The sequence below is a fragment of the Aotus nancymaae genome, unplaced genomic scaffold, assembly GCF_030222135.1.
Source record: "Aotus nancymaae isolate 86718 unplaced genomic scaffold, 86718_ANA_hifiasm-v0.15.2.pri h1tg000040l, whole genome shotgun sequence".
NCBI lineage: Eukaryota > Metazoa > Chordata > Mammalia > Primates > Aotidae > Aotus > Aotus nancymaae.
Window position 1 is genome coordinate 115,327,517 of NW_026988454.1, and position 23,955 is coordinate 115,351,471.

General features: G+C 40.6%; 1 protein-coding gene across 2 annotated transcripts in view; it reads left to right on the top strand.

The window, feature by feature from the left end:
* The first annotated feature begins 2,761 nt into the window (after nt 1-2,761).
* PLA2G7 (phospholipase A2 group VII) overlaps nt 2,762-23,955 on the top strand; it is a 29,130-nt gene continuing 7,936 nt past the window's right edge. The window contains exons 1-6 of one of the 2 annotated variants that reach the window (XM_012448804.2): nt 2,762-2,861; nt 13,618-13,760; nt 19,235-19,356; nt 19,803-19,947; nt 21,479-21,572; nt 23,687-23,755. In XM_012448804.2, coding sequence (XP_012304227.2) covers nt 13,652-13,760; nt 19,235-19,356; nt 19,803-19,947; nt 21,479-21,572; nt 23,687-23,755 — 539 coding nt within the window. In that variant the 5' untranslated portion in view covers nt 2,762-2,861; nt 13,618-13,651. Of the gene's footprint in view, nt 2,862-5,982; nt 6,089-13,617; nt 13,761-19,234; nt 19,357-19,802; nt 19,948-21,478; nt 21,573-23,686; nt 23,756-23,955 lie in introns of those variants that run through there. The other variant, XM_012448805.3, reaches the window with a different exon arrangement.

Consider the following 23,955-nt stretch of genomic DNA (forward strand, 5'->3'; position numbering starts at 1 on the left):
ACTTTATATTTTAGATGGAAATAATTTAACCATAAATTTTTTTTCTTTGCATTCTGTCATCTTCTAGCAACCTCGAGGGCTTCCAAGTTCCTAGTCATGCTTTTGATTTTATTGAACCCTATTTTTCCCTCCAGTCTTCCTACTGCAATCAGGATGGGTTGCTTCCTAGCCTTGGCACTCCTACCATTCTGGGACCTCTCCTGCTTATCTGAGTTGGAGCCACTTTTCTTTGGGTCCCATACAGTGAGGTGTCCTTGACTCCCACATCTTTCTCAGGATAATTAATAACTCACCTTGCTGAACTCCCACAGTACTATGTATTTGCCTAATAGGGTAGCACTTTAGGTTGTTATTTCCTTATCCTCCAGGTGTGGACTGTGTCTTATTCATCCTTGAAATGGTACCTGCCATACAGCTGGTCCTCACCTCAATTAACACTATTCTAATTTAAAGAAACATCGAGCACATGGCAAGGCACAGTGGCTTACACCTGTAATCCCAGCACTGATGCAGGAAGATCACTTGAGCCTAGGAGTTCAGGACCAACCTGGGCAACATAGTGAGACACTGTCTCTACAAAAAAATACAAATAAAAATTTAGCCTGATGTGGTGATATGTGTCTGTAATCCCAGCTACTTGGAAAGCTAAAATAGGAGGATTTCTTAAGCCTGGGAGGTCAAAGCTGCAGTGAGCTGTGATCATGACACTGCACTCCAGGCTGGGTGACGGATTGAGACCACATCTTTAAACAAACAAACAACAACAGAAAAGAAAAAGAAATTGAGCACATTGTTATAATTTAACATTTTGATTGAAGGGAAGAGCTGAGCCATCAGTTTCACTCATATTAAACAGGAAATAAGTACTGCTATGTTGATGGGAAATGAGAGGAGGAATTAAGTAAGAAATAGAATAATGAAGAACCAACTTATGAAAACTAAAACATAACCCACATCAGTCTCACCTTATAATCTGTATGTCTATATTGACTTATCCTCTTGGAATGTGAGAAGTATTCTTTATTAATTCCACTTACTGGGTTGCCAGATGTAACACAGGAAGCCCAGTTAAATCTGAATTTCAGATAAACAACAAATAACTTTTTAGTATTAGTATATGTCCCCAATACTGCATGAGATGTATTTATACTAAAACACTATTTGTTGTTTATCTGAAATTCAAGTTTCACTGAGTGTTCTGCATTTTTATTTGCTAAATCTGGGCACTCTTCACTGGGCACCTTCTCAGAGCACTAACCCGTCAAATGCCAACTGCTGTGGGACTGCTCTGAGAATGTGACCTAATGACAATGGAAGATGACATGTTGCTGGCAATGAGAGAAGTCAACACAATGTGTATACTTGTTCTTAGGAGTTGTTCTCAAAGCTTACCACCTTTTTAGTGTGGTATTAGGTCTTCAACTTCAACTTCATCTTCATCTTTGCCGTAAAGTCAAAGGAAGACATGAGAGATCTCTTTGGTAGGGCGTAATGTAGTCTTTTAAATTGATATTTGTGGGCCATTTGTTTTACAGGGAATTAGTCCAGGAAGTACAAGACAATGCCATTGGACAGATAGTTTCATTTAAATTTTTTAAAAAACTATTGTTAGGTTTAAATGAGTCACTGCTTCATTAAGCTGTTAATATTAGATAACACACATTGAATGAATGTTTCCCATAGGCCAAGCTCTGTCCTAAGCATTTCACATGTATTCACATTTCATGCTCACAAGATGCCTCTGACCGATTGATTTTGATTTTCTTTATTTTATGGATGAGGAAACTGAGAAGGAGAGATGATGAACTTTCTCAAGGTCGCACCATTCATAAGGGGGAGAAACAAGTTAAAACTGCAGAGTACTCAAAATCAAAATAAACAAAATTTCATCTCCAGTTCTGGCACCTCACCAAAAAACAAACCACGATTTAAAAATATAAAATTTTAATAACACAACACATAAATTTCAACCTACTTTCCCCAAGTTTGTAACTGAAGTTTTAAGCAAGTGTGTTTTTAATTTATTACAAAGTGGACTGAAGAGAAAGCACTGGAAAATGAAGGAAGGAGTTTCAGCTAAACCCCGAATAAAATTGTGTTAAACTGAGCTATAAAACGGCTCCTTCTAGCTCCATTTCTCCTCAGACCATGAGTGCTACTCCTGATTGCCCTGCATTGTCATTTCCAGGGAGAAATGACACCAACACAGTGGCAGGCCTTCCAATCTGGAGCACGGTCCACACCACTTCTGAATTGGTGTTCGGTGTACAACGTGCCAGAGTGCGGAAAATGCGCAGCGCATTGCCGATTATAGATGGTCGGAGGAATTCAGTGTATTCAGAGAACATGGTGAAACAAGCAAAACCGGCTTGATGTGGGGCGAATTCAGCCGGGAACACATCTGATCGTATCAGGTCTGCGGACCGGAGCTGGCAAGCGAGGCACCATCCAGGCACTACCTGGCTTCGTCCGGGCGGGCTAAGTTAACCGCGGGTCCAGGTGCGGGCCCCCGCCCTGAGGAGGGTGCCGGGTGCGCCCGAGCGCCTTCGCGTCGGAAGCCGCCGCAGCTGGTGGAAGGCCGAAGCTCCTCCCCGCTCCCTCCTCCGGCAGCGGCCGGGGAGGAGAGGGTCGGGACCACAAAGCCGCGTTGGGCGGGCGCCAGACACAGTCGGCGTGCAGCCCACCTACCCGCTCACCCGGCGGAGCTGCTCTGCCGGCAGCCACGGGGACGGCAGCTGGCCGGAGATTCGCAGTGCTGGCGGCGAGAGGCGGTCGGGTTTGGAGCGCTCGGGTCCCTTCGGTGTGCGGTGGAACGCGCCCAGAGACCCGGGTTCCGGCGAGCAGCTCCGCGCCGCGCCTGGGTGAGGAGATGAACCGGGGGCCGGGCGGGAGCGGGAGCGGGAGCGGGAGGAAGGGGGCGGGGCGCACCCGGCGCAGGAGGTACTGTCACCTCGCTGGAGGCCGGGACCCCAGGCCGGGGTGGGCTTAGCTGAGCCGCACCTGCCCTGCAGGCCATTCCTGGACTCGCCGACCCTGCTGCCCTCGGAAACAACGCTAGGATCCTCGCGGGGAGAGCGGGGGAGGGTGACGAGATTCGACACCAGTTCTCCCAAACCTTTTCCCAAAAGGAAAGGAAGCAACTCCAAGAGCTCAGAGCTAGGGGGAGAGTCAGGCCAGGGGAATAGGGTACACACGAGGTTTTCTCATCTGTAAGTCTCCTACCGGGACAGTCTTTCTCTCTCACACACACACACATCCCTACACACCTCTCAGTCACTCACTCTCCTCTCCCTCCTCTCTCTGTCCCTCCTCTCTCTCTCTGTTCAGAGAATTGGAAACTCTTAACTAAGAGTTACCAATAAAACAAGTCATCACAGAATGCAGGGAAATTGCTGCTAAAATAATAGCTGGCTTAGTTTTGAAAGTTGAATATGCTCAGATAAAAATTCCAAAAATAAAATAATTAAAGCTGGGAATGGGAAAAAAAATAAATATTTTGGACAGATTTGCTTTTGTCCTGGCTGTGGCCATGCAGATATCTGTGAGTGCAAAGATTTGTAGATAATTGAAAATATCTCTATGGCAGCAACATTTCTGGAGAAGGCTGTGGACCAGAGTTGAATAGGGTTGTTTCCCTTAGTGAAGCATTCTCTCTCAGAGGAAGGTCTTGCATTCTCCCTCATTGATCACTAAGTTCTAGAGAGTCAGGAAGTTTTAAAGTTGTTTACCAACTAGGGTGGCGATGTTCTTCACAGAGATAGGACAATTAACGCAGTGAGACAACTCTATTTCTCTTTCTTGTCTCGTTTTTGATGTGCAACTTACTAAAAGGAGATAACGCCTGCTTAGACGAAAACAAGCCCTTCCTCATTTATATTGTGTGCAGTGGAAATGTCAGCTTGTGACTTAATAGTCTCTGGGACATGTTAACTTGCCAGATCCCCTAAATTATTTACTGGTCAGTGTGTCTGAATTTCAGCTTGAAGTGGCCAGTCTGGTGATTCGAATTGCAGACAAAATGTGATAGTAATTCTGGGAGCTGTATGATTTATCTCTTACCATATCTACCACCATATTTCCCTTAGAGGGGGAGTCGGGTGGTTGGGGCATCTTTAAGGGAGAGGTTACATGTCTCCTTGAAGCCAGAAATCTATTTGTTTGACTCATGTTTTGAAATGTTGAATTAGTTGCTCCGTTAAAAGTCAGTGGATATTACATACAAATGTAATTTTCCAGCTTTTCTTGGAAACAATCTGTTGATCTAGTGACACGGAGCTGCCATTCCTACATGGAAGCCATTAACTGGAATAGAGTGCTAGTCGCCTCCTTTGGATGATCCAGTCTGCTGCAGTCCACACCAATCTTTATTCTATTGCATGGACCTGTTTGATTGATTTAAATTACCTGACTGGCCCTTGTAGACTTTTGATTTTTAACTTCAGGTTTAGGGCAATCAAGTGCAGCTTGTCTGTTACACTTTCACCCTCATCTAATGCAGGAATCTCTATTTCAGGAATCTCTACGCCTGCTGGTAGTCCCCAGACCTGTACTTTCACTGCTCCTCTGATCAAGAGGATATTGCTAATTGTTGAAAAGCTCCTGTTGATGGAGCTGTGCAATCTGGGCCCACATAGAACATGTTTAGGACCTTTGCACAGAACTGTGGCTGTCACATGCCGTCTGAGTTTTCCTCATAGTAAACATTCCTCATTTGTTCAGCAGCTCCTCCTGTGACTTGCTGCCTTGTTCCCTCATCATTCTGGCTATTTTTGGGTTATTGTCTTTTGGCATGAACCTTTACTTGTTAAAGTCCTTAAGGCTCCACCAATTCAACAAGATGTGGTCTAACTGGTGCAGAATGCAGTGGGAGGCTGGCCTCCCATTCTCTAAGATGTTTTACTTTTATCTTACAACTGAAGATGTCTTTAGATTTTTCTTGGCCAATCCATTGTGTTTTAAAATTTACTTTCAGGGCTTATTTTCCAGTTAGATTCTTCCTGATCGTTTACAGGAGAACTGTTCAATGTACAGCTTGAGAACAATGGTTTTCAGCTGAAGATGATTTCCGCCCCCACTCCAGGGGACATTTGGCAATGTCTGGAGACGTACTATTTAGTTGCCACCACTGGAGTGTGCCAATGGCATCTGGTGCATAGAGGCCAGGGATGCTGCTAAACACCCTACAATGCATAGGACAGCTCCCACAACCAAGACTTACCAACCCCAAGTGTCAGTAGGGCCGAGCTTAAGAATTCCTACTTTAGAGCCAGGGTCTAGGTTCAGATCCTGATTTAGCTACTTCCTGTCTCTGTGACCTTGGGCATGTTATTTAACCTCTTTGTCTTCATTTCCTCATCTGTATGTCGAAGAACTCTGAGGACTAAATGAGTTCATTTATATTCTTAGAAGGGTACCTACCACAGAGTAAGTTATCATGATTGCTAACTGTCGTACAAACACTATCTTATTTTTCTACCTTATTTTATTCATTTTGGTTTGTACATATGACATCAGATAAGTGGGTGGGTAAAGTTTGAGGGATAGCACTTCATTTCTAATCTTGCCTATGGGACGGGCACTGGTGCATTTGGATGTTTTAGGGGTCTAACAGCTCTTCTCAGAACTGCCTTCCCTCCATGGCCTCCATTATCATTTTTCCTGCTTCTTTCAGTATTTTCTGCTGTATTGGGGCATGTGCAGTTTAATACTGCATCCTCCTGGAGAACGTGGACACTGCGTTCCGTTAGCAGGAGAGGATCTGTGCCTGTTGCTTGTACACTCTGTTTCCAGTGCCCCCAGGTTCCTCCACACCCCAGTCACTGTGGCTTGCACCTGCACAACAGACTCCTGGGGCTGAGCAGCAATTGGTAGACTTTGGGTAATAGTAGCAGCATTCCTCCAAGGGCTCACATCCCCATAGCAACCCCATTATCGGAGTTCCGCTTTCACAGATAAGGAGAGAAAAGCAGAAATTAGGCAAGAACTTAACTGCAGTCACCAGACTAGTAAGCAGCAGATTTAAGATTCAAACCTTGGCAGCCAGAAACTGGAGCTAGATTTCTAAACCACTTTATTCTTCTGACACAAGGTAAGTTTTCTCAAGAAGTATACCCATGACCTTAACCTAACCACCATGTAACTATTTATGCATACAACAGTCAACAGATGCACTTACTCTTACTATTGTGAGTAATATTGCATACATAGGGTGTGTGTATTTGTGTGTATGTGTGTTTCTTTTCCTTCCACTGTGTTTCATTTGTTAAGGGCAGGGGTTGATTGTGACTTTCATTTTTCATAATGCAAGAACCTCTGATCCTTTAAGGAGAAGCCACAGTTACTCTAGAAAAATCATTCTTCTCAAGCTTTAAACTCATTTTAAGACTGTAGAGAGGACAGTAGCTGAGGTCACAGTGCCAGGTTGGCCTATCTAGGCAGGCAGGTTGGTGGATTGAATCTTAAGAGTAAGAACAAGAACTTTCAGTATAGCAGCAAGCTGTCCAGTGATCTTAGACAACTTTTACCTTTTATGACCTTTAAGCCATATAGAACACCAAACATCTGGACATTTGCACATTGGATGCAGATTAGTTCCCATTTCCAAAATTGTGAGTAGAATCAATTAATTATATGTTACTTGCAGGTTTTCAGTACAGTACTTGTACTTATAAATGACTGTGTTATTAAACTACTTCCACAATAGGGAACTGTTTCTTATTTTGCTCTTTTGACTGTACTTCTTTTCTTAGGTTGTGAAATGATTATGCAAGAGTTGTGGCTACTGTCCCCCATATAAGAGGCTTTGGACACTTCTGCAGAAGTCACTTGAGTGCTATACATTTGAGATAATGTCCAAGTTAAATTTCAATTCCATTAGCTAATATGGTAGAGAGAAAATAATAGAGTAGATATTATCTTTTCTCTTTCTTGGTTTCAAATTAGCAAGTATTGAGCAGGAAATTTTTTGCAGATACTTTTAAAGAGAATCATATATCTTACATAAAGATGGGACCTGAGAGTTCAACCACACTCATCCCTTTTTCAGCATCCCTGGTGGGGAGTTATTTAGCAGTGTTTGAGTTCTCATGATAGAGAAAGCTACACTGTGAGGTAGACATCACAACTGACTTAATTATCAAAATGTTCTTCCTTTTATTTCTCATGCATCTGCCTCCCTAGAATGAAATATATATTTCTTCCTTGCATTTTCTTATACCAGGGTTTCTCAACCTCAGCATTATCAACATTTCGAGATTCCTCTATGACGTAGGGCTGTCGGGTGCACTACAGAATGCTTAACAGCATCCCTTACTGCTACTCACTAGGTGCCAGTAGCGGCCCCCTCCTGGTTGTGGCAATGAAAAATATCTCCAGACATTACTAAGTGTTTTCTGGGGGGCAAAATTGCCTTAGTCGAGACACTGTTGTAGAGTGATGTTCTAGCTGCATTCTCCAGCCTTCATCCTATTGTAAAATATCCAAAGAAGATTTTATCTTCTTCAGCAATCAGTTGGTCTGGTAGTGGGCCAGTTTTGAGGTACTTCAGCCACTTTCTTTGACTTTAGTGGAAACTGAATTGGCCTATTATTTGCTCTTTGTCTCATTCGGTTACTTTGTATGTTCCATATTAGTTTTCTATTGCTGCTCTAAAAATTTACTACAAATTTAGTCGCTTAAAGCAACACAATTTATTATCTCATGGTTCTGAAAGTCAGAAGTCTGACACAGCTTTACTAGGCAAAAATAGAAGGTTCAGTGAAACTTCAGGAGTCAGCAAGGCTATGTTGCTTTCTTGAGGCTCTAGAGATAATCTGTCATCTTACCTTTCCAAGATTCTAGAGGCCACCTGCATATCATAGCTTATGCCCACTTCCTTCATTTTCAAAGTCAGTCATGGTGGGTTGAGTTCTCACATCATTTGGACCTCTTCTTGTGCCATCCTCTTATACTTTTAAGGACTCTTGTGATTACATTAGGCCAGATAATCCATGATAATCTCCCTATTTTGAGGTCAACTGGTTAGCAACCTTAATTCCATCTGCATCTTAATTCCCTTTTGCCTGGAACATAACATATTAGCATGTTTTGGGGTTTAGAATATGGACATTTAGGTGGAGTGCATTATTCAGCCTGTCACATGCTCCCATTCCAAAGGTCAGTCAAGAAGAATTTGGAAAGAGAGTACTGATACTTAACAAATGAGCATTTTCTTTTCTGAATCTTTACCAATAACACAAGAGTTAAGGCCTGTCTGTCCTAATCTCTTGCCAGGACTCGGTTTTACTTGGATGGTTTGTCAGCTCTTCAGAGAAATTCCAGACTTGAGATTGGACATTTTACCTATTGTTTTGATTTGTATTTTGTTTCGAAAAGGGAAATGATGCCTGATGAGAATTTAACAGTGACAAGTAGGGGAAATCAGGATTTGTGGCGGTCTTGGTTGCATATGGAGATTGCAGCTGAGATCTGAAGAACAGGTAGAAAACTGTGGTTTCAGTGGGAGAAATGAAGTGAGTGAAGTCCATTTAAATGGAATGTGTTATCTGAGTGCTCATTGAAATCTTCTTGTCAGGATGATATATTATCTAGTGGTCAAGGGGCAAAATTGAAGATAATTATTTTCAGGCCTTGCTATTTGAAGAAAATTATTGATTTTTAAAGTGAACGCTCCCATTGATTTAGAATATTGGACAAGAGAAAAGTAGGAAAAGTATTTAAAAATCACCATAATTTCTAACTATATAAAACTCTCCAAAGGAGATAAACTTTGCAAGCATTTGATATTTTTTATATTTATTTTTATTCCTCCTCATCTCCCTCTTCTTTCTCTTCTTCTTCCTCTTTTTTCTCCTCCTCCTCCTCCTTCTTCTCCTTCAATATCTGGAATCATGGATAATTTTCTTAATTCTCTACATGGCATTTTACGTGATATTAAACATAAGCACTCTTCATGATCATACAAACACATTTCATTGCCAGGATGATATTTTATCTAGTGGTCAAGGGCCCAAATTGAAGACAATTATTTCCAAGATTCTAGAGGCCACCCATATTTCATAGCTCATGCCCACTTCCTTCATTTTTAAACCCAGCCATGGTGGGTTAGTTCTCATATCACATCATTCGGACCTCTTCTTCTGCCATCCTTTTATAATTTGAAGGACCCTTGTGATTACACTGGGCCAGATAATCCATGATAATCTCCCTATTTTAAGGTCAACTGATTAGCAACATTAATTCTATCTGCATCTTAATTCCCTTTTGCCATGGAACATAACGTACTCGCATGTTCCAGGGTTAAATATCCTTTTAAAAATTATTTATTAGTAAATGAATAAATTTTACACTGAAAAGTGGGAAAAACACCCATAAGTCCATCACCCCTCTTTATATTAATTGTTTTTTACATGATAATTTTATATATTTTTTAATTAAAATTGCATTGTAAATAGTTAATGTTGTGAATATCACGTCAATAACAGAATAAAAATCCCATTGATTATATCCTCTGACATTTGTAGGGTTTCCATTGTAAGTACATGTATGTGTATGTGTTAGCTCTTAGAGTTGGAATAAACATTGTAGTGCATCAAGGTTTTAGTTTTCCTGCATGTAAGATATTTTTGTGCTAATCCCAGAAATTTAATTAAAAGGTCAATTAAGGGTGTGGACAATTTAAGGCTTGCCAAATTGCCTTCCTGAAATCAGTATATCCACTTATAAATCCACTGGCATTCCTGACTTTGTTTTGGTAAACTTTGCAGTTTTAAAACATAAGTCCTGTGTTCCTAGACTTCTGGTTTACTAATTATTGATCTGTTTTACCACTTACATGTTTCTCAAAGAAAATTTTGGCTGGGTGGGGTGGCTCAAGCCTGTAATCCCAGCACTTTGGGAGGCAGAAGTGGATGGATCACCTGAAGTCAAGAGTTTGTGACTAGCCTGGCCAACATGGCGAAACCCCGTCTCTACTAAAAATATAAAAATTAGCCAGGCATTGTGGTGGGTGCCTGTAGTCCCAGCTACTATGGAGGCTGATGCAGGAGAATGGCTTGAACCTGGAAGGTGGAGGTTGCAGTGAGCCAATGGTGCCACTGCTCTCCAGCCTGGGTGACAGAATGAGACTCTATCTCCTAAAAAAACAAAAAAAATAAAAAAGAAAAAAAAAAAAAGAAAAAATTTTGTATTTTTGTATTGACCAGTGATTGTGGTTATGGTGATACATTTTCATACAATGTGATGATGAAGACTGCTATATCAAGGGTTTCAGTGTAGTCACTTTGGATTCTCTGTTTCTAAGAGAATGTCTAAAGTTACTATTAGGCTTTTCAGGGTCCTAGCTCTTAAATATAAATACATTTCTAGGTAACTCATATCCCATGGTTGACAAAAGGGCACTTATCTGTGGAAAGAGAACTTCAAAAGTTAAAAGACATTTTATGAATTATTCCTATGTGTTCATATTCAGAAGCTTCTGTGGTCATTGTGATTATTACATGTTAATATGGTTCCTGGTTCAGTAACTCCCATAGCCCTTGCTACAGTCTTTTATTATAATATTGGAATGCTTTAGGCCTCAGGAGCAAGTCTCAGAAAATAGAATGTTTCTTTCTGACCTTTTCCTACCTTCCTTTCACCTGTCCAAGGCAGGACTTTAATCTGATTGTAGGTTATAAGACCCTCATTCCAGGAGGGCTCCTCTTACCCTGGAGGAAGGAATGCTGCACAGAGGGACCAAGAAGAATCTGAACAGACAGTCCTTGCTGGGTTTCTTCTCTTATTCTATTAGCATTATAGCTTACCCTTATTGTCCAGTCATCTTTCTACACAGCTGTTCATACTTTGTTGAACCTATGCATAAAAATAGACAATTTCCCTTGTATCTTTGGGTCTTCATTCTGAAGGATCCTTGTCAATACACATTAAATGAATAATCTGTTTTTTATGAATTGATTTTGAGTGAACCTTCAGAAGTTCAAGGGGAATGCCACCCATGCCCCCCTTGGCCCCTGCAGTGTGCATGTATTCAAGCCTAGAAATACCTCTGGAAAAAAATCTGTTAACAAGTTGTTATTTGTGAAGAGACAACTCAATTTACCTTTTCCTGTTATGTTTGGATTTTTGAAATCATGTATTAACTTTATAGTAAAATTAAATATAATACTGAAATAAGATCAAATAAAATCAACCAAAACTATAAATAATCTTAAAGAGTTAAACTATACGTACCTTTTTTTCTGATCAAAAGGAAGATGTTGAATAGGGAAATATAGTCCTTCTGCAAGTAGTTGAAGAAGTTTGGAGCCCCAGCAACACATTTCCCAGCTGCCTATCTGGGTCTTTATAGCATGTGCAATAGGAGCTCCCCTTACTACAGCCCCATCTCTTTGAAATCTTTCTCTCTGAATTCCTGTTGCTCTCAGAACTTATACCGTATCATTTAAGAATTGTAAAATGCCCCTGTAATTTGCTTTCTTCCTATATAATATTATTAATATATGCTAGTCTTGTCTCTGAAACACAATTGTAAACTCTCTGAGTAGGGATTGTATCAAATTCTCTGGCACTTACCACAAGTGTTGCCATAGGAGAGGGCATATAGTATTTGCTTAAGAAATACCCTTTGATTGAATGACTGCAGATCTGCTATTATTCAGGATTGGCCATGCTGTGCTGCAGTAAGGCAATAACAGCTTCATCTGGAAATTTTCAGTGGCTTAACACAGCAAAGGTTTATTTCCTATTTGTGAAAGGTCATTTGAATTGGCAGGGGCTCTTCTCTGTTCAGTGACTAGGCATACAGGCTTCTTTCACTTCAAGACTCCACTACATCAGCACGTGATTTCTAAGTTTGCTGTGTGAAGGAAAGGAAGGGATGAAGGAGATACAGTGACTCTGTTTCATACCACTTTGGTTCAAATTTCTGTTTCTCAGGAATTAGTCCTATGGGCCTAGCCTAGCCACAGGGGTGGCTAAGAAATGTAGGGAAGCACACAGATGTTCAGGAGCACTGATTGTCTATGCCACACATCTATATGACATCTTCCCGCAAAATAGCTATACTAACTAGTACTTCATTAGTGTCAGTGGGACACTGGATCATTAAACTGGGCTCAGTTTATATTAGTAACCAGATGTGCTAGATCTATTCACTCAGCAGGCATTTATTGAGTGCCTCTGTATACCAGGCACTATTTTAGGTTTTGGGAATACAGCAGGGGGAAAAACCATCAAAAGTTCTTATACTTACAGAACTAAGTTTTTCGTGGGAGGTGATAAACAGTTAACAAATAACATACAAAGTTTGTTAGTTGGTGATACATATTGGAGAAAAATAAAGTAGAGAGGGAAACAGGGGATGTATTGGTGTGAAGAAGGAGGTTAGATTGCAATTTTAAATAGATTGATCAGGGAAAGTGTCACTGAGAAAGTATCACTGGAGCAAAAACCCAGAGATGAGAGTGCCAGTCATTTGAGTGTCAGAGCAAAGAGCATTCCCATAAGAGGTAACAGATACAAAGCCCTCAAGGTGGGGATGGAGGGTAGGCGTGGAGTACTTGGCATGTCTTGTGAATGACAAGAAAGCAAGTGTGGTCACAGCAGGTGTGCAAGAGAGGATAGTGGAAGGATTGGGAGTGTGCTGAGTACAGGCTATGTAGAGCCTTATATGCTATTTAGGGTCAATGGCTTCTGCCCTGTAACATATGACACCATTTGGGGGTTTTATGAAGAAGGGTGACACAATCACTCTGGCTGCTGTGTTGGCGCTTAGATTATAGGGTCAAGGGCAAAAGCAGGCAGACACATTAGAGGTGACAGCAAATTTTAGGTGAGAGATGGTGGTGGCTTGGACCTTTCCATTCCCCCCAAAAGTTGAAGGGCCACACTTTAAAGGGGAAAATGAATGCACAAATGTAAGATAGTTTTTGCTAATAAGCTGTAAGCATACAGCCTAATTGTAATATAATTTATTCTTACCACACATCTCATATTCTGTTGTTTCATTTACTGATTCAACAAGCATCTATTCAGTATTACTTCTTGCCAGGCCCTCTGTTAGGCACTGAGACAACAAATAAAAAATGATCTTTGCTTTTTGAAAACTTATGTTATAATAGGATTATATAAATTACCAAGCATATAACATCATGTTAATACCCAAAACAACCACAGCAGCAGAAATACATTCATTGTATAATTAAATGATGGAAATAACCAAAATTTATGAACTGTTTACTATGTGCTAGACATACCTATGGATATGATGATGATATAGATGGTTGTTATAATTATATTTTGTTGGCTATTTTTATAGCCAAATATACCGTTATAAAGTTAGAAAACTAGTGAGCAAAACCCTAATCTGTTGGAAAGTATTTTTTCTGTGCTCTACAATTCAACGTAATCCTTGGTAATGTAGGATTATGTAATGTAATTAGGTAATTACATTACCAAGGACTTTATCATTCTAGTGCCAATCTAAAACCCAGCCCAGAAAATGTGTGTTTCATTTTTTCCCAATGTTACTAGTACCTCAGCCTCTCTTGATTTGTCAGCCTATTTAAGGCCTCTTCATTGCAAGTTTTTTTTTTTTTCTTTCAATCATCTGCTTTGAAGGAGACTAAGCTGAAATTGCTGCTCAGCTCCCAAGATGGTGCCACCCAAATTGCATGCGCTTTTCTGCCTTTGCGGCTGCCTCACTGTGGTTCATCCTTTTGACTGGCAATACCTAAATCCCGTTGCCCATATGAAATCATCAGGTAAGAGGTATATTTATTTGTTCAAGGTCTTGAGCAACTGGTCTGTCATACTTAAGTGACTCCCAAGAAGTTGCACATCTGCATATCTAAACAAGTCCTATTTAAATGGTTATGTAGATCCTCTTTTCTGCTGGAGCAGGGGAAAAGTTCTCACTTTTTCCTCATTTCAAATGAAATTGAAGAAGGACCTGTGTTCTTCAGTATCAGGACTGCAGGACAGAACCAAGATGGGACGTTTTAAGATGCACTGGAAGCTCAGCTTGCAGTCACCACAGAGAGCCTCCTTAATGCCACCCCTTTTCTCTATGACTGCCCTAACACATGTCTACACACAAGCATAGTAATGCAACTGCTCTGGAGTACACTCCAACGCAGCCTCAAAACCTGCTTTCATGAGGTGGAGAAGAGGCAGGTATCTTTTTCAACAGGCATAGTCTTGGTTAATAGTGGAAGGTCGTGTGAGATAACAATTTCAGGTCTTGGGATCCAAAGGGAAACAAACTTTCCTACCTAATAATAGAGAGAAAAAGGGACAAGTAGGTGCTAGGGAGTTCCAGATGAGAATGGATGTGATCACTCATTCTTTCTTGCCTTGTGGTAAGAGGGGAAAGAAAGAAGAGGAAAGCTTAGACAAATCCAGGAAGAGTTTGCCAAAACAGGGCAACCATTTTTGACAGCTACAGGTAATATCACTAAGAGGGACCTTAACTGCAAAGAGATTGTTTCTGGAGCTTTGCAAATTCCTGCTCATCCCAGAGGGTTGTGATGCATAAACTTCTCTTTCCAGTCTCCTGTGGAGAGCAGTGCAGGAGGCTTCTGAATGTTGTCGTACTGACTATACCCAAAGAGCTGTGCACCTGGATAGTTGCCATTCTGGATCTAGTTGTTCAAGCTTGATGGGTGACTCTTTAGCATTTGCAAAAGAGCTTTCATAACTCAGTACCTTATAAATTTTGCCCTACTGCATAACCAGGAAAATGAATGCATTAGTAGAAGAGGTTCTATATCTTATATCTACATTTGCATAGGACGTAGAATAATATCTCACAAGTCCATTCATCTTATAACACGTCAGGAAGTTAAGGCATCAAGGATAAACTGGTGGCTAAGACAATAAACTTAGAGCCAAATTCAAGGGTCCTGCAGCCTAGATGACATTAATTCATTTTTCCTATTACCTTTTTCATGGATTGAGAATAGATAATATCTTATATGGTGGGAAAATCATCCAGGAAACATTTATATCATTCACTTTTTATTGGTACAGGGTAAAAATGTCAAAACATTTTTCTTTTTAATCTCTTTATCTTTAAAAATCATTGGAAAGCTGTCATTGGACTGACAGAAACTTAAGGACAGAGACATTGTTTTATTTTTCTTTACAGTCCCAGCATTGAGTGTAATGCAATGCTCATTCTAAATGTTCAAAAATAAATGCAGGCCAGGCACAGTGGCTCATGCCTATAATCCTAGCACTTTGGGAGGCTGAGGTGGGTGGATCACTTAAGGTCAGGAGTTCAAGACCAGCCTGGCCAACATAGCGAAATCCTGTCTCTATTTAAAAACAAATACAAAAAATTAGCTGGGTGTGGTGGCACACAACTGTAGTCCTAGCTACTAGGGAGGTTGAGGCAGGAGAATTGCTTGAACCCACGAAGCGGATGTTGCAGTAAGGCAAGATTGCACTAGTGCACTCCAGCCTGGGCTACAGAGTGAGACTCTGTCTCAAAACAAACAAACAAAAAAGAATGCATACATATTGGTTAAAATACTAGAAACAGTTTATTAAATAAGGTTAAAATAATAGATGATTCTTTATAATTTCTTACTAAATGAATATACAGAAAATATGGCTATGCAGGTAAAAAGGTTTGTAAAAATGGGCTAGAGATACCCTCTTTGCTAATGGATTACATATAGCCATATGAGAGTGTAATTTTCCTAGCATGTATACAATTCATCTCCAAACCCAAAACTGAACATCAGGAATATTTGACAAATGTATACCACCACCAAAAATATGTAATAGGATTAATAGCATACTATAGGTTCTGATCTTCTTATTAAAATAAAGTTGAAGAAAACTAAGAGGAGACATTTATAATTCTGAACCACAAAATGATGTGAGTGGTTATTTGATCTGATGAGTCTCCTCCTTCTACTTCCCTAATGATGACTCCTGAAAGATGGTTAGAGAATGGGAAATCCAGGCCTATAACTATGCAGGCTATGGAGCCTGTTCCACAGCCACCCCCAGGCACCCTGGCACTAGTGCACAGGATCTCATAGACCTATGTCAAAACCTGGGTCAGCTCAATGATTTCTGAGGCCTCCTCAGGGGTCAAGTGTTCTGGAACAGGCAGACCTATAGCCTCACCTTGACCTGAATGCTCCTGAATGCTAAGTGAGGAACCTTTTCAGGGAGAGCAGGTATTGGACAACAGGGCACTCCTAATTTATTGGAAAAGGTTCCCTGGGCCTTTGAGATCTCATAAGCAGAGGCTTGTGCTGGGTGAAACTCTCCCATGGCTCCAGAACCCAGCCTCCAATTCTAGAGGTAGTGTCTCCAACACCAGCTGTGGCTCTGGGGCTCCTTAGGGAGTTATGTGAGCCAGAGGTCTCCCTGCACCAAGCCCTGCACAGGCACATCATGCCTGCATAGGGGTGGGGGCGCAGCAGCTCCAGGCTGCTCACCACAGAAGAAAGGGCAGGTGTCCTTGCCCTAAGGTCCTCCTCCTCGGGACTTGACATCTCCCTGCTACACCAGAAGCATGGCTCAGTACATAGTCTTTTATTGGTAGAAGAAAAGCCTTTTGTAATTCTAAATAGACCCTGAAAGTTCACCTTACAGGTAAAGTTTTTAAAAATAGTTTCTGGGGTTTGAATCTACCTGTGGGGAGGTTAGACCTGCTAAAACTCAAAAACTTCCCCAAGGACACAGCACAGATTTACCTAGCCAGAATAAATTAACTCTGGGGAAGGAGTAAATAGCATTAGTTATCTGCCCATTATGTGTCATGTTTTGTACTAAGAACTTGACCTACATTCTTACCTCATCTTTACAACTGTCCTGTGGGCTAGTCAAGTGCTTTTACGTCATTTTACAAATGTGGATGGGAGAGGGGAGCAAATTGCCTAGGTCAGAGGATTATAGCTTTTAAGAGGTACACCTGAAATCTGAAATAGAACCATGTCCACCCAATTCCCAAGGTTCGTTCATCTCAACCCCATCACCCCTTGCCTTCCTTGCAACTATCTCTTACCATTTGACCATGGATTGCTGACCTGTGTGTCAGGCCAGGTGGTCTGGAACTTCAGTCCAGTGTCTCTTAAACTTTAATGGGCATTCCTTTTCTGATTCAGTAGAATTGGGGTGAAGTCCAGGGGCCTGCATTTCCAAGCTCCAGGTGGTGCCAGTGATGCTGGTCCACAGATCAGCTTTGAGTGGCCGAGCCTTATGTATTGAAAGGCTTCATCGTGGGCGGGTGTTTCACATATGAGTCACCAGGCTGTAAATTGTGGAGGCTGTAAATTGGTTTCTTCCCATGACTCAAAACCTTTCTGAGCAGTGTTCCATAGTATCGATGCAGATACCATACCTAACATAGCTCTTGGCAACTGGCTAGCAGAGAGCAATCAACTTCCACCATCCAATGGAAGGAAGGAGTATACAAGCTGGATATGTCAAGAAAAGTGAGAGGATGAATATACTGATATTTGGATTCAACATCATGGAATTAAATATGGATTTGGTTGGGGTTTAGAAAGGATAACAGATGAAGCTGCAGGAGTGTGTGGAAGGGTTGCACCAGAAAGAGAAAAGGCGTTTTAGAAGTGGGTGAGTAAAAGACTGTATATGATAAAGGGTTTAAAGGAAAACAAGAGAGACCAGTGGCCATTCAGGTTACCTAAGCTCATTTTCACAGGTATTTGTTATGTATTGACTATGTGCCAGACATGTGATCTGTGTTAAGATCAGAGGATGCAAAGACATGGATATGGCTCTGGAGAAATAGCCTAGTGTAGCATGCAGATACATAATTTTAATATGTGATAGGAAGAATGATTATGTGTGTGTACACACATACACATAGAATCTATATAATACTGAGGATGAAATGATTAAGTCTGTCTAGGGAATCAGGGAAGGCTTCAGAGAAGATAGGATATCTGATCAAGGTATTGAAGTTTGAATAGGAGTTTGCCAAAAGGATTTAAGCATAGGCAGTAGCATTTACAAAGGTGCAGTGGCATCAATCAACCCAGTGTGCAGCTCAGGAGTGCTGTAGCACAAGGAAGGGGGATAACTTAAGGGGAAGAGGCAGAAGAAGAGTACGAGGCAGTGGGCCTCCAGTGGAAGGTTTTTTTTGCAGTGCCAAGAAATTTGGGATTTAATTGTGCACCTGTGAACCTCAGTATGTTTCAACCCCAGAACCCTGGAAGGATAGGCCACATTTGTGCAAGTAGCAGTGTGTTTACTTAGAAAAGCATGTGTAGATTTAAATTCCTCCTACAAACTGCCGTCCAAAGAGATTACAATACATTCCTCATTCAAGGAAAGAAGATTTGCTGATAGGAAGCCATTGAAGGATTTTCAGAATTGTCTGGTGTTATTTGTGCTTTAAATCCCTTCAGGAGCTGTGTAAAGGATGTGTCTGAAGGGGTCAAGATCCAAGGTGGATAGAACAGTCAGGAGAGAGAGCAACAGCCTGGTCAGGAGTCAGTGAGGACATCAATGAGACAGTTGAGCTAGAGGGTCAGAGATAGATTGTGGAGATCTTCCTAAGCTAAAAACTGATGTTAGAAATAGAGGCTTGGTTGAATATAGAGGGTTACTGAGAAAGAGATAGGAGAGTAGGATGATTCCCAGGTTTCTGGCTTGCAGTGCAGGAGATGAGGAGCTCTTGAGTTGCAGGCTGTGTGGCTGGAAGGTGAGAAGTGGGAGTTGAAAGATGGTCATTGAGTTTCATTTTGGAAACTAAATGGCTTTGACATTCTTATGGGGCTAAGACTTATGGGGCTAAAACATTCTTATGGGGTTAATTCTTTGGAAACTAAATGGCTTTGACATTCCTATCCTTCAACATCTTAAAGAGATGTTGAAGGATAAGTTGTAGGCACAAATTGGAAGTGTGAGATAAAGTTCATGTTTAGGAAAAACAGATTTGTGAAATCATCTTTAATATACTCTGGATAGGAGTAGAACGAGAGGGCAAGGCTGTAAACATTTAGGAGGAAACAGTCCAACGCAACTTGGGAGAAGGGCAATGTCTACCTTCATCTCTTTACCCTCCAAAACCCCTACAGAGTGTTTCAAACAGAGCAGACCTTCAATATTTTTGTATTTTACTTGTTTGAGAAAGAATGAAGGCCAGAAACTGTGGGAAGTAACTTGATTCCACTGGAATTTCTTTGCATAATGAAATCTGATGTGTAATAGATGACAAATGAAATAATATTTACTTGTTTTTCAGCATGGGTCAACAAAATACAAGTAGTGATGGCTGCTGCAAGCTCCGGCCAAACTAAAATTCCCCGGGGAAATGGGCCTTATTCCATTGGTTGTACAGACTTAATGTTCGATCACACTAATAAGGTAATGTTTTGATTTATCAGACTTATCCTGATACTCTAATATTGTCTGTCACTATGGCCCATTAGAAGGTGTTCAAATGTGTCCTTGCCCTCACCTGAGAATGACTCATTTTGCAATGTGTATTGTTTCATATGAAGCCTTTTATTAGTTTAGCCATTCCCCAATTCTTTGCTATTGTCTGATTAATTTGTCTATAAACCCTATTTTTCACTTCTTTAATATCTGAAGCCAGTCTGCTTATATTTTCTTTTCATTGAGATAAAATATTGTTTTACTGTTTCTCTTTCATGACTGTCTTCAATCACCACAGCAGCCTAAACATTTCTCTAGACCTCTTTGTGAACACAGAGATACTTGGGTCCCTGCTAATGAAATAAGCAAAATAGCTGCTGGAATATGTCTGAGAAGCAACTTCTCTAAAAGTGCATTAATTTCTTTCTTAACAGGGCACCTTCTTACGTTTATATTATCCATCCCAAGATGATGATCGCCTTGACACCCTTTGGATCCCAAACAAAGAATATTTTTGGGGTCTCAGTAAATGTCTTGGAAGACACTGGCTTGTGGGCAACATTTTGAGGTTACTCTTTGGTAAGATTTCTGTTGATCCTTCTTTGTAAGCTCTAGTATGTAAGAAAACTTTGAAAACAACAAAAATTTCAGGCAGTTAAGACCAAAGTAGATTTTTCTCCAGTGTAAATATCTCCTAAAATGATAAGGAAAGTATTTCTTTAAAGCCCAGGCAACTATGACAGAAGCAAGAGTTCTCATTTTGTCCATCCTGAGTTGGATGGGGGTGGCCAAGAGTATCAGACTGACTGACATCTTTCTATGACTGCTCTTTAGTTTTCCATCTGACGTACCATGGAGAGGGCAATAATGTGGTGAGAATAGCAGGTTCCCTAGTGTGGCCACTATCCTGCATGCTCTGTGCCAAAGTCAGACCAAAAAAGAAAAAAAGTAGAAGCCACTAAACTCTCCAGATCCAAAACAAAGGAGTCAAAGCTAATGCCTGAAGAGACTCTACTCTCATTCCCATCACCTACCCCCATCACTAAGACAATCTGATATGCATTCTTCACTTATTCTCTACATTATACTAATGTAGAATTTTCCTTCCTTCCTTATCTCTTTGACTAGACACTACTGATGTTGGGCTGATGTTAACTGTGTCTTCACGTTTCTCCCTCAAAACTACAACTTTTGGGATTCATCTTAAACATATGCTTCTAATTTTCTTAAAAACCACTTGTAACAGAAATTAAAACAGCGTAACTCTGCATATTTATGTTGCAAAAAAACTTATAAATCACTTCCTCATCACATTCAGTCTTTATGACCACATCTGCATTTTATAGATGAGAAAGTGAAACACAAATGATTGCTAATAATAATGGTGACAATAAAAACTGAGAAGTGAAAGAAGACAATATTTTCATTTTTAAGCCCCTTACTATGTGATGGATAGGTGCTTTACATATATTACCTAATTAAATAAAATTCTCACAAAAAACCCTATAAAAGAGATATCATTTTCTCAGTTTTACAGAAGAGGAATCGAAGGCACAGAAAGTTTGAAGAACTTGCCCAAGATCCATAGCTAGGAAGTGGCAGAGCTGCATCCACGACTCAGTATGAAGTCAGTGCTTTCTCTACCTTTGGCTGCATGATTATGACCAAATTGTAAGGAGCAGAGTCTCTGATTCTTAGATTCTGGCTCTCAGTGTAATGTAGCTGAGGTTTTATGGGTCGTTTGGTTTTTTTGGGTAGTATAGGTAGTTTGGTTTCAGAGCATTCCCTTCAAAGTTTTTTCAAAACCTGGGAATGGCAATAAGTAGCAGCCTTTGTGAATACACTGATAAGTAGGGAAACCTTTCACCTTAAGTACAGAGCTGGCAGTGAGAACTCATCATGAATGAGCCTATGGTCTGAGAAAAGAACTTACATTTCAGGTCTTTGGTTGGTGGGTATCTGGTAGCAGTCTTTTTAATGAATTTACTATTCATCATAAAAAAGTAGATATAAATCAGATGGGTCTGCATTTTATGCTAATGAGATTTAAATTAAATTCACTAGCAACACTCAGAGAAATCACTAACTATGACCTCCTATCGTTGTCTAGGTTCCATGACAACTCCTGCAAACTGGAATTCCCCACTGAGGACTGGTGAAAAATATCCACTCATTGTTTTTTCTCATGGTCTTGGAGCATTCAGGTAATGTTTGAGAGGTCGAACAATTTCAGCCTCTAGGAATAAATGACAGTTTTTTTATTCAAAAAAGAAATAGCAGATTTTGGAATGTCATGCAGGCCCTTGTCTGGAGGAGTTGGGTTTCCTCAATAATTGGCTTTGGGTCTATTGATCAGTCCTAGCCCTGTCTTGTCAAGTAGCTTTTTTCCCTACTACCACCTCATTGGGATTAGCCTCACAGCAGAGAAGAGAGGGTATTGCTTTTTTGATAATTGCCCTTCTATATCGTAATATTTACACTTTTAAAGTTTTCCTTAGTAAAGTTTAGGACTTCTGAGAAACCAAGAATAGATGAGCTGTGAATGGCATTTATTAAGAGAAATATCTGTGAAGGATAGAGAAGGAGCAGGAAAAGATGGGGAGAACCTTATCATGCTACAGGTTGGACACCTGAAAAGGTGATGGGGAAGGGAGAAGGATTGGGTAAAAAGAAACTCAGACTATAGCACAGTTCTAAGAAATATTGAGCCAGGCCAATGGAAGGAGTGCTTGACCAAACTTGCTTATCAAGAGTCCTGCATCTCATAGGAATGGGCTAACGTTAGTACCCACGCTGTGCCAAGTCTCTGGGAGCAGGTAAGTGGATGCTTAGCTTCTACTTGACCATGGTGATGGATCCAGAGGGCAGAAGCTGGATAGGGTCTTTAGTTAGCTATGCTGTATGTAGCATGATAGCTGAATGGCACATTTTCAGGACAACAACCACCCTATTCACTTTCTTCCACCACTTTCTCAACTGTCACCCCTCTTCTACCTCAGGGGATTGTAAGATGCAGAAAGTAAGAGAGATGGCCTATAGCTGGGAAGAAGTTGGGTAGCATCTGAAAAAAAGAATTCTCTTCAGCACTTTAGTTGTAGTTCAGCTAGCTGTTAGATTTCTCCCACACTAGTGATTGACAAATTAGAACCCAAGGGCCAAATCCAGCCCACTGCCTGTTTCTGTAAAGTTTTATTGGAACACAGACACACGCATTCATTTTTGTAGATTGTCTATGGCTACTTTTGTCCTACAACAGCAGAGTTCAGTAGTGGTGACAAAGACTGTATGGCCCACAAAGCTGGAAATATTTACTGTCTGGCCTTCAACAGAAAAAGTTTGCTAATCCCTGTGCCAGATCATTTCCCCCTCTTGAAAAGGTCCTGTGTCTTCAGCAACAAAGACATAGTTTCTAGCTATCTCCTTTTTATTCTCTGTGGACATTTCCTATTGAATGCATGGTATGAGGAAAAGGTTGTGCAAATGATGTGGAAGAGGGCATAAATGCAGTGCTTAGCACATGATTTTTCAATTATTTCCCCCAGTCCAATCATTTAAATAACAGCTAACATGTGTCACTGTTTCAAATATGATTATAAGTAATGAAAATGTATTAATTCAATTGATCCTCACTGATGAGATACCGTACTATCATAGCATCACCATTTTATAGATAAGGAACCAAGGCAGAGAAAATATTGTGACTTATCGAAAGTACACAGCTAACAAGTGGTAGAACCAGTGTTCAAACTCAGTGGTCAGACTGCAGGTCTCATTCTCATAACTACCATACTGTACTGATTTCCTATGTATGTTATCTTAGCAAAACCTTACAACTACCCAAAAGCAAATACTTCGCTCTTAGGCCCATTTTATAAGTGAGGACAAAAATGCAGTAATTACCTAAAATCATATAGCTGGTAATTGGCAGAGCCAAGATTAAAACACCAAACTCTCAAAGACAATATTTACAATCACTGCACCGGTTTTCTCAACCTCAGTAGTCTTTGGCATTTTGGACCAGATAATTTCTTGTTGTGAAGCGTTGCCCTGTGCATTGTAGGATGTTTGACAGCATCCCTTCACCCACTAGACACCAGTAGTACTCTCGCCCACATTTGTGATAAGGAAAATACCTCCAGACGTTGTCAAATATCCCCTAAGAAACAAAATCACCCTCCTTTAAGAACCATAGTTCTCCACTGTACCCCAGGGCACTACTACAGGGGTGTAATGGCCTCCACTTTCCCAGTTTCATTAGTGGACACAGCCTTGTAATCGTGACTGGTAGTTGTAATGCTTCTCTCTTTTTGTTTTGAAGGACACTTTATTCTGCTATTGGCATTGACCTGGCATCTCATGGGTTTATAGTTGCTGCTGTAGAACACAGGTATGTTACCGGATGTAATTGGGCTCTTTGGCCAACTACAGGGAATGTTAATGCTTGTAACTATGTTTCTGATTTTCATAAAAGTTTATTTAAAATGTTGATGAAACTTTCAAGTATGATTACATGATGAGCAAAAAAGGAGATTGGGTTTGATTGTCGACTTAAAAATATCTAACATTTCTAGAGTGTTTATTGCCTGC